This window comes from Ovis aries, chromosome 5 (genome assembly GCF_016772045.2).
Source record: "Ovis aries strain OAR_USU_Benz2616 breed Rambouillet chromosome 5, ARS-UI_Ramb_v3.0, whole genome shotgun sequence".
In the NCBI taxonomy this organism is placed as follows: domain Eukaryota; kingdom Metazoa; phylum Chordata; class Mammalia; order Artiodactyla; family Bovidae; genus Ovis; species Ovis aries.
The window spans coordinates 38,322,738-38,335,122 of NC_056058.1; the positions used below are offsets into that span (position 1 = coordinate 38,322,738).

General features: G+C 46.3%; 1 protein-coding gene across 4 annotated transcripts in view; it reads right to left on the reverse strand.

Moving 5' to 3' along the window:
• Positions 1-761: 761 nt before the first annotated feature.
• ZNF496 (zinc finger protein 496) overlaps positions 762-12,385 on the reverse strand; it is a 46,489-nt gene continuing 34,865 nt past the window's right edge. For 2 of the 4 annotated variants that reach the window (XM_042249389.1, XM_027969179.2), the window contains exons 7-10: positions 11,974-12,106; positions 11,353-11,460; positions 10,164-10,277; positions 762-4,218 (exon numbers count right to left, since the gene is read on the reverse strand). In XM_042249389.1, the coding sequence (XP_042105323.1) occupies positions 3,464-4,218; positions 10,164-10,277; positions 11,353-11,460; positions 11,974-12,106 (1,110 nt within the window). In that variant the 3' untranslated portion in view covers positions 762-3,463. 4 annotated transcript variants of the gene reach the window in all.

The window sequence follows — 12,385 nt, forward strand, 5'->3', positions numbered from 1 at the left end:
GGCTGAAGTTGGGTGAAAGAGCTAACAGCTATGGTGCGATCAGGAGTGTATCCTAATCCTGTTCCTGGTTACTGGGATTTCCCTAGTGGTCCAGTGGCTAAGATTCCATGGCCCAGGTTGATCCCACATGCCACAACTAAGAGTTTACATGTTGCAACTAAAGATCCTGCATGCCAGAAAAATTCCACATGCCACAACTAAGACCTGGTACAGCCATATATATATATATATATATATAAATATATATAAATATATATAAATTAAACAAAAAGCCATTACTTCCTCTCTCTTCTAAAAAGAGAGGTGATCAGATCAGGTGATCAGAATTACCTATCTGAGGCCTAAAAGTTTTATAAGGTAATGTCTGACATCCAGAAGGGCTATTTTCAGCATCCTCCCACTTCAAGTTCTTTTCTAAAAATTTTATTTCGCTGTGCTGGGTTTTCCTTGCTTTGTATAGGCTTTCTCTAGTTGTGGCGAGCAGGAGCTGCTCTCTAGTTGTGGTGCATGGGGTTCTCATTGTGGTGGCTTCTCTTATTGTGGAGCACGGGCTTAGTGGTTGTGGTGCACAGGCATAGTTGCTCTGTGGCATGTGGGATCATCCCAGATCAGAGACTGAACCCGAGACTCCTGCATTGGCAGGCAGACTCTTTACCACTGAGACACCAGGGAAGCCCTCAAGTTCTCTTTGTCAGGCCAACTGACTAGCTCTCTCAGCTGTGCTACTCATACTCTTTCAATAGAAAAGTCAAACACGAATATTAATTCAGCAAGTCAAATTTTTATTTTGCACCTGTGAATTTATGGGAACAATGCCAAGGGATCAGAGGAAGAAGGAGGACAGATGCTTTTCGGATGTGGGGTCTCTGAACATCCATAGGAAGGTACGCACACAGCTCATCTGTCTGCCCAGCCACCCAGGAAGGGAGGGTAGAAAGGATGAAGTGGGTCAGTTCTATCTTCTGGAGAAGCTTTTTCCAGAACCCAATGGTTCCTCTGCTCGGGAGGAACCTGGGATTTGAGCTGCACCACCCAGAGGGGCTTCTGAATCCAGGGGGAAGGTGAACTTCTGATTAGTTACATACCCTGGTCAGGTTTGCGTCAGTGAATTTGATACTCCCTCACAATATTTGGTGGGTACTGGTCAGATGCATAGCCTCCCCGTGGGTTTCAATTCTGTTACACTCCCTTTTGTCTTTCTTACTTATGATCTGATTTTACAGATAAAATATACTAAATAGACCAGTTTTCTTCTTTTATACAAATATCTAAAGTGGGTGAGTTCATAACTTCCTCCCTTAATGGGACTGTTGGGCAAGAGTGCATAGGTGGGTAGGGCAAATGTACATAGAATCTGGCCTCTATTTGAAATTTTCTCTTCCCTTGTCCTTCACGATACATATTTTCCCACTTTCTGGCAAGGTCAACCCAAGAGGGAAACTATTTAGAAAACAAAGAGTCCCAATAGTTTATTTCTTGTTCAGGGTATAACCAAATTATTTTATTGTATTTACTGTTCCTGGGTATATAGATGCATCTATACAGGCACAGCAATCATAACTGTAAAACTGCGACTATTTCATTGGCTTTGTTATCTCTTGATGTGATAATGAAGTGACAATGAGCAAAGGGTCTTGCATTCATTTGCCCGGCCTTACTGCCTGCTAATGGGACCTGACATATAAATATAAAACACAGGCCTGGTGGCCGGCTTTCTGACTCAGCCACCAATACACCACAGCTTCCATGCTTTTTCATCACTGAGCTGAGCCAACCTGGCCAGTCTTTCAGGATCAAGACAATGGTTTTCATTGCTTGAGGCTTCACTACCAGTGTCACTCCCAGTCCAGAACCCCAGGCTACGAACTTTAAAGGCTATCCTGCAGAGGATCCCCCCACTCTGGGAACAGAATCTTGAATCTGAGTTCTGCTTCCAATGCAACTCAGAGTAAGCTAAATCAACTTTGTACTAATTCATCTGAGAATGAGAAATATCACCAGAACCTCAGGATTATCTGGTGTTGTGGGTTAAATTGTCTTCCCATCCCCGAAATTCATATTGAAGTCCTAACCCCAGTACCTCAGAATGTGACCTTATTTGGAAATAGGGTCATTGCAGATATAATTAAAATGGGAACAGTCTGGAATCAGTAGGGCAGGCCCTACTCCATATGACTGGTATCTTTATGAAAAGGGGAAATTTGAAGACAGACACATACACAGGAACACCATGTAAAGACGAAGGAGATGGGGTGATGCTTCGACAAGACAAAGAGCATCAACAACTGTTAGCAATCACTGAAGCTAAAGGAGAGGCAAGGAACAGATCCTTCCTTTACAAGAATCCAACCTTTCTGACACCTTGATCTTGGACTCCAGGCCTCCAGAATTGAGACGATGAATTTCTGTTGTTCTGAGCCACTCAGCTTTTGGTACTTTGATACAGCAGCCTTAAGGAATTAATACAACTGGCACACGAAGTTAATATATATATAGAATGACTTCACCAAAAGTTCTGTTTCTACTGCTCAGCTCATCCAGACAAAATAACTTCTCATTCATGGGACCTGAGCTCTCCTTTACGGGACCTGAGTGAGCTCTCCTTTCCTAGACATGACACAATGGGGAAGGGAAAGTTAAGCGCCTTTCAAATGATGATGCTGTCACTTCTATCCCACAACCAAGTATACCAAGGACCTTCAGGGTACAAAGAAAGGACACTTTCTTTGTAGTGTGTGCCAACAAACAAATTAAAATGTGGCTTTTAACGTGGGCTTTGCCTTGAATGAGCTCACAATTCCCAATAACCAGTCACCACCATGAAAGAAAGATTTCCCTTTGGCAAGCTATAAAGTCCCCCACAAAGGCTTCTGAGCCTGGAAGGGCCATCTGATCATTCTGAGGTGTTCTTATGGACCAGATGGTGCCTGGGACACAGACTTCTGATGACGTGACATGGCTTGGTGTGCTTGGCCCTGCTGCCCTTGTGCCCACAGGTCCAGCCCCACCTTATTATCTTCCTCCTAACCCATCACCCCACCGGCAGCTTCCTGCTGTCAGGTAGGCAGAAATTACCTCCAGACCGCAGGATAGGGTAGGAATTCAGACGGGGCTGGAAGGGAGTGCACTGCAAGCTGGCAAGGGACAGACCCCTCAAAGGTTTCCTGTGGTAGGGGGTACCCCAGTCCCTCTACCATGTGGGAAGCACTGAACAGGGTTCTCTTAGACCCGAAACACCGGGCAAGTCAAAGCTGGTGCTGACACACTCTCTTAGCTTTCGGCACAGCAGAGACAGAGCAAATACTTAACTGGCCACTATCTCGTTTCTACCTGAGAGTTAAAGGTCAGGAGGACGTGGTCTCTGTCCTGGGGAGGAGTCTGAAACCGGTCAGTACCAAGCACAAGTGGGATACACTCTACCCACGCTGGAGCTGCACGCAAAAATGTGTGTTAAGCCCCCGACTCAGTAGGAGTTCAGAGCCTGCTTGGACCGGCGTTTCATGTGCAGGCGCTGGTGGCGGAGGAGGTCAGAGTTCTGGGAAAAGCTTTTGACGCAGTACCTGCACTGAAAGGGCCGGGACTTGTCCATGTGAATGTTACTGCGGTGCCGGGCCAGGTGCTCAGGCCGCTGGAACACCTTCCCGCAGTCACAGCACTGGTAGCGCAGCTTGGCCTTGCCCTTTGTCAGTGGGTCGTCAGAATCCCCACCCATGGTCCCTGACGCCTCCTGTTCTTTCTTCTTCACTAACTCGAGTCCGTCTGGCTGCAAGTGTATCCGCCTGTGTGAGAGCAGGTGGGAGTTGAGGCGGAAGCTCTTCCCACAAGCACCGCACCTAAAAGGTTTCTGAACCTCGTGGGTCTCCAGGTGCCCGTCTAGGTCCTCGCTGTCACTGAACAGCTCCCCGCACACCGAGCACTCGTGTGGCTTCTCCTGCTCCCTGCGGCTCCGCAGGTGTCGGATGAAGTTGACCCTCCAGCGGAAGATTTTGCCACAGTTAGGGCACACGTAGGACTTTTTAGAGGTCTGCACCTCACCCGCTGCCTCAATGCCACTCCGGTGGGAGATGGGGAGGCTGTGCTGCTTCTCTGTGGGGCTCCGTGGCTCGTCTGTGCAGTAGGGGCCGAGCTGGGAGTCCTCATCTCCGGAGCTGGAGAGCACAATCTCGATCGTCACCTCCTCATCCAGGCTATTCTCGGGGAATGGTGCATCACCTCCCACTACCAGAAAGCAACAAGGTGGTCAGTGATGCTGCCCAGGCCACATCTGAGCCCCTGCAAACCCTACCCAAGAAGGTCCAGAAACCCACATTTCTGTAAGGAATCTTCCCCTGCAGGTATCTCTGTGGTATGTCTTGTGAGAAGGAATCCCTTGGCACAGGCCACACTGCTAACCATTCTGCATACCTCTTTCTTCTCTCACTTCCCTACCTTTTCCTCCTAAATCCCCAGACCCAGTCCTTTTATTCATTTCTTTTCTAGCCACTGAGATCCCTCCAAGCTCTAAGACTTTGTATCTATCTGTGTAAACCTTGACCATTTACACATCATTTAACTCTGCCTCTCTTAATGAGACAAGGGAAAAATTGTCAGGGTGCATTAAGAGCCTTGAGACAGAGAAGGGTCCTATATTCTATAAACAGTGACAGGAGGCTGCCAGCTACCATATACTAGGCACTTAAATTCCCTAGGGGCTGTACAAGACTTCTGACATGCACAAGGCCATCTGATCCTGGACACAAGCCAATAATGTACTACTTGCCATTATAAACATAGGCAAACTTAGGTCACGTGCTTAACGGCTCAGGCCTAGTGATATTGAGCCCTGCTGTGATGGTAGGGCTGTTCAAAGGCTCCAGATTACTCAAGGTCATCTCTTCCTCTCAGTATCATATCAGAGGCCAACCAACAGCCACTAATGGTAATGCATAAAGATGCACTGGACTTTATAAAGTAACTGAAGCTGGCTCAATGGATCTTGAGTCTGTGATGTTGGAAAGATGTACTGTGGGGAGGAGTTGGGTGGGCAGTGGGGACCCTGATATAAGGTCCTTGCCTGCAGCCCAGAGACCACTACACGGCTCTCCTTACAGTTGTTTCCTCATTTTTTTGAAATGAGGGGCTCAGGTCTAAAACAGGGCTGGGGAATAGTGGTGCCAGGTCCTTTGAGACAATAATAGGAATATGGTTATTCTGGACTTAACTGCTAGAAGGAGGAGAGTTGTGGCAGCTTAGGGAAGTGAGAGCAGGTGAAACTGGACAGAACATAGCAGGAAGACCCAATACCATAGCAAGCAGGAGAGACACTGGGCAGTGGAAGAGTCTATGCGGGTATTTACCCATACATCAGAGCACAAGTGTGAGGGGACTGGGTACAATGTGAAATGGGGGAGTGGGAAGGGACTTGAAGATTTAGAAAATTTTCAGTCTATCTATCCTGCAAAAAATGAGAAAGTATGTTCTGGAGAGAATACCAAGCGTGTGGCAGGACAACCACAGATCCTATTGACCATCTAAGAAGCCAAGAGTGGAGATGAGATAATCCAGAAACAGTCTGTAGAGGACCATCTTGTCTGATGGCCTGGACCCTTGTAAATTTCATGGGCAGCCAACAGTGTTTCTGAGAATATCCATCTTAGAATAAAAAGGAAAGAGGATGAAATAAAGGAAGGCTTTCATTTCAGACAGTCCATGGGGTCAAAGAGTTGGACAAGACTGAACAACTAACACTACTATCTCTATCAAACTTCTAAAACAAACTAATAGAGCTATCTGGATGCAAACATGGATTATCCTTGAAAGAAAAGGAAGACAGCCCCAAAGGCAGTTCAGAGGTTGACAGAACTGCCACTGCATCCACAGGCGCGTAGGGTGGACAAAGCACTGAGCCAAAGATGGATCTCAAACCCTAAAATCTAATGGAATTTGCCCTGTTAGGATTCAGACTTTCTTGGGAACCATCAGTCTTTCTTCTTAGATGATATTTAGATTAAATTATGGATTTCGAGCTGATGCTGGAATAGATTAAGGGTGTTGGGATAGAATGGATGTATTTTATATATGAGAAGTATGAATTATGGGAGAACAGAGAGTGAACAGGAACAAGAAGTATGGATTATGGGGGAACAGAGGGTGAAGTATTACAGGCTGAACTGCACCCTCCTAAAAATACATGATGAAGTCTTAACCCCCAGTAATCAAGAATGTGACTATAGTTGGAGATAAGATCTTTCAAGAGATAATATGCAAGAGACCTCTTGGAACAAGAGATTAGGACACAGACATGCAGAGAGATGACCATGCGAAGACACAGGGAGAAGACAGTTGTCTGCAAGCCAAGAAGAGAGGCCGCAGGAGAAACCTCTCCACTGAAAACTCGATCTCAATCTTCTAAGCCTCCACAATATTGAGAAAATAAATTTCTGTTGTTTGAGCCTTCCAGTCTGTGGTACTTTATTATATCATTCCTAGGAGACTAATATAGTACATATGGGATTCATGCATATGAGCTAAGTCACTTCAGTAGTGTCCGACTCTTTGCAACACTGTGGACTGTAGCCCACCAGGCTCCTCTGTCCATGTGATTTTTCAGGCAAGAATACTGGAATGGGTTGTCATGTCCTCCTTCAGGGAATCTTCTAAACCCAGGGATCGAACCTGTGTGCCTTAGGTCTCCTGCATTGGCATATGGTTTCCTTACCACTAGCACCACCTGGGAAGCCCACATATGGGAGGACAGCCCCCTGAAACCAGATGAAGTGACCAAAAATGGATGCATAGTTTCTAAAAAGGGGGAAATAATTCAATAATAATGTTGCTGTGTGCCATTGACACAACAGTGTAAAGAATTTCTAGTAGATGAGGTGAGACTTACAGAGGTGTGTCCATAACACTGCAGAGAAAACGTAAAATTAGGGATGTCTCAGCTCAGCACTGAGATAAATATGGGTGATTGGGAGAAGATGCAGGGCAAGAGAGAAGCTAAACTGTTAGGATAACAGCAGAGAAAACAGGGAAAAGTTACTGGTTATAAGTGCTTTTACCTGTATTGTATCAATCTTCAACAATAACCCCATAAGGTAGACTTGACTATTATCTCTATCTTACAGGAGAAAAATTTAAAACAGAGATAAAATAGCCCCAGGTTCAGGGGAACTGTGCTTAACTGGGGGTGGGGGTAGGGGTGTGTACTAAGATTATGACCATGCTCTTCCAAGGCCAAGGAGCAAAGGCTGCTTTGTACTTTCAAGAGCAAAGAGCTCATCATCAGGTTGATGGCTAACTCCTCAAGAAGGGTAAGCCTTGGCTTGGGAATAAATCATTCCCTGTCAGCTGGAGGTGCTAAGGAGAGAAGCAGGAGGATAGGAAGCTATATGTAAAAAAATAAGTAAATAAAGACACCATAACAAATATATCCTTATAACATTAGGATGGGGAGGCTTTCTTAAGCAAGATACACAAAAAAAGAGATGAATAATTGTATTTACTTATTTAAAATGTTTCTTAAAAGAACATTTATGTGCAGACTTCCATGATAGTCCAGTGGTTAAGAATCCGCCTGCTAATGTGGGGGACACAGGTTTGACCCCTTCTCCAGAAAGATCCATGTTGTCGCAGGGTAACTAATCCCATGTGCCACAGCTACTAAAGCCTGAGTGTCTAGAGCCCATGCTCCACAATAAGAAAGGCCACCGCAATGAGAAGCCCATGTACCACAACGATGAGTAGCCCCTGCTCACTGTAACTAGAGAAAACTGGCAAGCAGCAGTAAAGACTCAGTGCAGTCAAAAATAAATAAATAAAATTTAAAAATTCTGTGCTAAAAGACACATAAAGTTAAAAAGTAGTGAGAATTATGTACAAATAATTGGGACAGGGTTTCCCCAGTGGCTCTGCAGTAAAGAATCCACCTGCAATGCAGGAGACGCAGGAGATGCAGGATAGATCCTGGGTTGGGATGATCCCCTAAAGAAGGGCATGACAACCCACACCAGTATTCTTGCCTGGAGAATCCCATGGGCAGAGGAGCCTGGCGAGCTACAGTCCATGGGGTCCCAAAGAGTCGGACACAACTGAAACGATGGAGCACACACGCATGCACTTAGAAGGCAATTCACGGAAAAGGCAAACAGATATGGAAAAAAGAGCATGGGGTCTGGGGCCTAATCACATGGGTTCAGATCTTCAGTTTGATACTATGGGCCAAGGATTTGTGTCCTTCCAAAATCTGTATGTTGAAGCACTAATTCCCAATATGATGGTATGTAAAGTGGGGTCTTTGGAAGGTAATTAGGTTTATATGAGATCTTGAAGGTGGGACTTTTGTGATGGGATTAGTACTTTTATAAGAAGAGGAGACAAGAGTTCTGTGTAGCAAGGAAAGGTCATGTGAGCACATTAGGGAGAAGGAAGCTAACTACAAGCCAGGAAGACAGTCTTCACCACACACTGAATCTGCTGCTAACCTGATCTCAGACTTCTCAACCTCTAGAACTGGGAGAAATAAATTTATACTGTTTAACAAAAAATATCTCTTTGGTATTCTGATCTAGTAGCCTGTGCTGACTAAGATGGTATTTATCTCAGAAGGTGCATAAAGATACATGAATATAACCATAAAAAGACCTTATACTGGTGTAGTGCTTGGGCCATAAAGACACAGAGCTTACCAAATGTGAAGGGGGAAGGGCAAAAATGAAGAAAAAAGAAAAGGACCACAGAGTATTCACTAGGCAATTCACAGAAAAAACACAATAAACAAGAAAAGATATCCAGTCTCAGTGGTAGCATTACAATGTGTGGTTGGACTGACACAAATGGAACTGGTTGGAAGGACCCTTTGTGAGAGTGGATGTGGCTATGCAGACCCTTCACCTGCTGTGAGAAAAGTGTGGGAAGAACTACCAAAATAAAAACGATGCCTATTCTCTGCAATCTATCATGTCTCACTGATCTTAGATAGATAGCAACCCTTAGCTTCTTGTCATTTCAAAATAGATTCGGTATCAGAGCTCAGCAATGGGAGAGTGAAAATTCCCCTGTGGTAATGAAAATTCACATTCTGTAAGTATGCTGCCAGGGCTGAGACCTCCTATGAGCAGGCAGAAGCAGAGAGGATTCAAACTTCATCTTGAGAATCAAGCTGAACTGGGAATAAGCCACACAGGGATGATCACCCTCGGCACGCAGAAGCAGGCTAATCAGAAAACCAGGGCATCAAAGCTTGTGGGGAGGGAGTACTGTCAACCTAGATCTGCTGTAGATTTACAAAAACAGAAAATTCCTTTAGTCTACACAGGATACGGGGTGAATACAAATGACTGTGAACTCTGCATGATACTAGGTGGAAATACCAGAATATCACGCAAATCTTGCCTCCAAAAGGTATCAAACTGTGCATGAGTCACTGTATTTGCAAAAAACCCTCTGTGACACAGTGGATTTAAGTGAGGACTGGAGACTCAGAGTCTAAATGTTGCCGGGCACACTCTCCAGTGGTCCTCCTTTTAGCGTTCTGCTAACCTGTTCTTTAATTGCAACACTGTCCAGGGACTCTGGTCTTTATGCTCAGAGACGAAATACACAGACCATGTGTCCAAAAGCACTATGTCAGCACCCTGCCTCAACCAACCCTCAAGAGAAAGGCATGGAGGGGAGGGCCTCAGATTGGGAGTCAGCTGGAAAAGATCCTAGAAAAACAAAACTAGGGCGAGCAGCCTCAGGAACTCTCAGGAACTGTCAGCAGAAATTTCAGAAAGTTCAATTCCTGAACCTACATCACCCCCCCCACCACCAACACAGACGTATATACGTATACAGCACACACGCATGCACATATACCACATGCATAATTCCACACACACAACACAGCAGACATTATATAAACATATAGGTACCATACATAACTGCCAGCAGGCATGCTCACATGCGTACAACACATGCCATACACCCTACACATGTACACATCCACACACAATACACCAAACATACGACACACACATACAGCATACACGCCATTACCACATTCATGCACACACACACACAGATGCACATGTACACATCATACCCCCATGCTACATGCACTCACATACTGCACACATACATACTCAAGCCACACATCACACACAGATGCACCCACCCCCACACCCTCCTAAGAATTCCTTTACCTGGGCAGGTGCTTTGAGGGAGCGCTGTCTGCTGGCTTGTCTGGAACTCTGGCACCTGCAGCTCATCCCGCTTTCTTCTTTCTTCTACCTGGAATGGCTGGAGACTTGGAAAGTCTTTCCAGAGAAGAAAATGAAAAATTCATTTTTCCTGCTGCTGCAGCACTACCTGGAAGAGGGTTCTTAAGAGATGCCAGGCTATGATCCAAGAGCAGGCCTGGGCTCTCTCTCAGGGCAGTCACTCAGTAAATTAATGTGTGATGAGCAAATGAATATGCAGGCAAAATGGGCCAACACCATGAACATGGGCTGTGAAGCTAGACAGCATGAACGTGGATCTGGGTTCTGCCCCATCCGCTTGACTGTGGACAAGAACTGCCATCCATGCTGTCCCTTTCACTTTCTATGGTGGGATTTCCAGTACTCACGCAGACACTGCATGAACACAGTCTGGACAGTCTGCTGGGGCAGAGATGGGATGGGAAACTGGGCATACCAGAGGCCCTGGCTGCTTGCTCCAGGTGGGGGTGGCGAGTGGAATCTGCTGGGTGCCAGCTCAAAGTCCCAAGAGAAAGGAGGCCTGGGAGTACTGCTGGCATGGTACAAAGCTTTTCCCCTGAAGAAGCAGGCATCTTACGGCATTAAAGCACAGTGGTTACAAACATAAGCTCTGGTGACATGGAAGGCTGGGGGTGGGGGTAGGCGGGTGGGAAATGCTGCTTTTAAGCTGTGGCATGTCAACCAAACCCCAGCACCTCCCCAAGCCTCAGTTTCCTTATACTTCCTGCAGTATGTGGCTGGAAGAAGACAGGTGAGGCATCCAGAGGCACTGCGCCCAGTGCCCAGCCAAGAGGTGGCATGCCCTCCTCTTCTCCCACCTGACTTTTGGAGAGTATCTGACCTCACTTACAAAGGGGTAATTGCGTTGTTACCACAAGCCAGGTGTTACTTACAGCGGAGGAGAAAGATATTCCTATTATATCCTAGTTCCTGGTTGAAAAAAGGCAATCCCCACACCTGGGAAAATTGAAATACCACATTCTTTCCATAAGGAATGAGGGATGAGGCAGGATTCATTCTACCAAGACATGGTCCAGGGGTGACAGAGGGCTCAGAGAGTGGAAGAAGGAACAGGCCTGCCTCTGGCTGGCAGCAGCCTTTCCTTCCACTGAGTTCTGGTATCATTCCTCACCCAAGTAGGAGACCTGGGACATGTCCTTCCCCTGGAAGTCCTGCAACTCTGGAACACGTGGCTCATTCTCTTCTCCCTGGGAGAGATCCAGCTGGGCAGCCGCATCGTCTATTCACAGAAAAGGGAAGGATATGCATTCATCAGGCCTCTGCTCCCACAGGAAACCAGGGTGGGAGGACAGTGGTGACTCTGAGACAGGTAGAGGAGAGAGAAGTTGGAGGGAAACACAACACACCAAGAACACCAACAGGGGCCATGCAGGGGAAGTGGAAGGACCAGAGCAAGCAGGGAGAGGGCAGGGGAGGGGACACTAAAGGGGAAGTTGTGGGCTTGGGATAACTCTTTCAGTCCTATCAGAAAACCAGCAATGAAAAGAGTCAGAATAAGAATGATAGAAGAAGAGTAAATGCAAGGGATACAAGTTATATTTGGTTGTGTATGTAAAACAGTCAGGTAACAAGCCTAACTTTCATGTGATAGCACCAAGCAATGGTTAATCTGCAGAGTGGCCTTGACACCACTGTGCACAGGTGCCTCCCATTAGGGTATGGGGGTGGACAGTGAGGTGATATGTGGACCCCCAGGTCCCAGGTCTCAGGAGAGAGCTGAGTGAAGTCTTACTTGGAGGCAGTGAGACCCCACAGTCTTCTCCAATGATGAACTCTCCGTAGAAGCCAGTCTGGGCAGGGTCTAGAAGGGACCAGTCCTCTTCTGAGAAGCAGAAGATCATATCCTTGAAAGGAGAAACCCGGTTCTGAAACCACAGAACAAGTACACCTCAATCCAGGCACAAGCTAGGGGAAGGATGTGGGAAGGAAGATGAGTCTGAGGCAGAGCCCCTAGCAACATATACAGCTGGGATAAAGACAAAGCAGAGAGGCTGCTCCAGAGCTCACAGTCTCCCCAATTCTAGCCTGATATCCACCCTTAGATGTATATGGTTTGGCAGAATCCAAACAGTGGATACCTCACAGGGCGGCCAAGGATGTGTAGGACAGGTCTTCCTACACAGTGCTGGAGAGGCTGCATATCT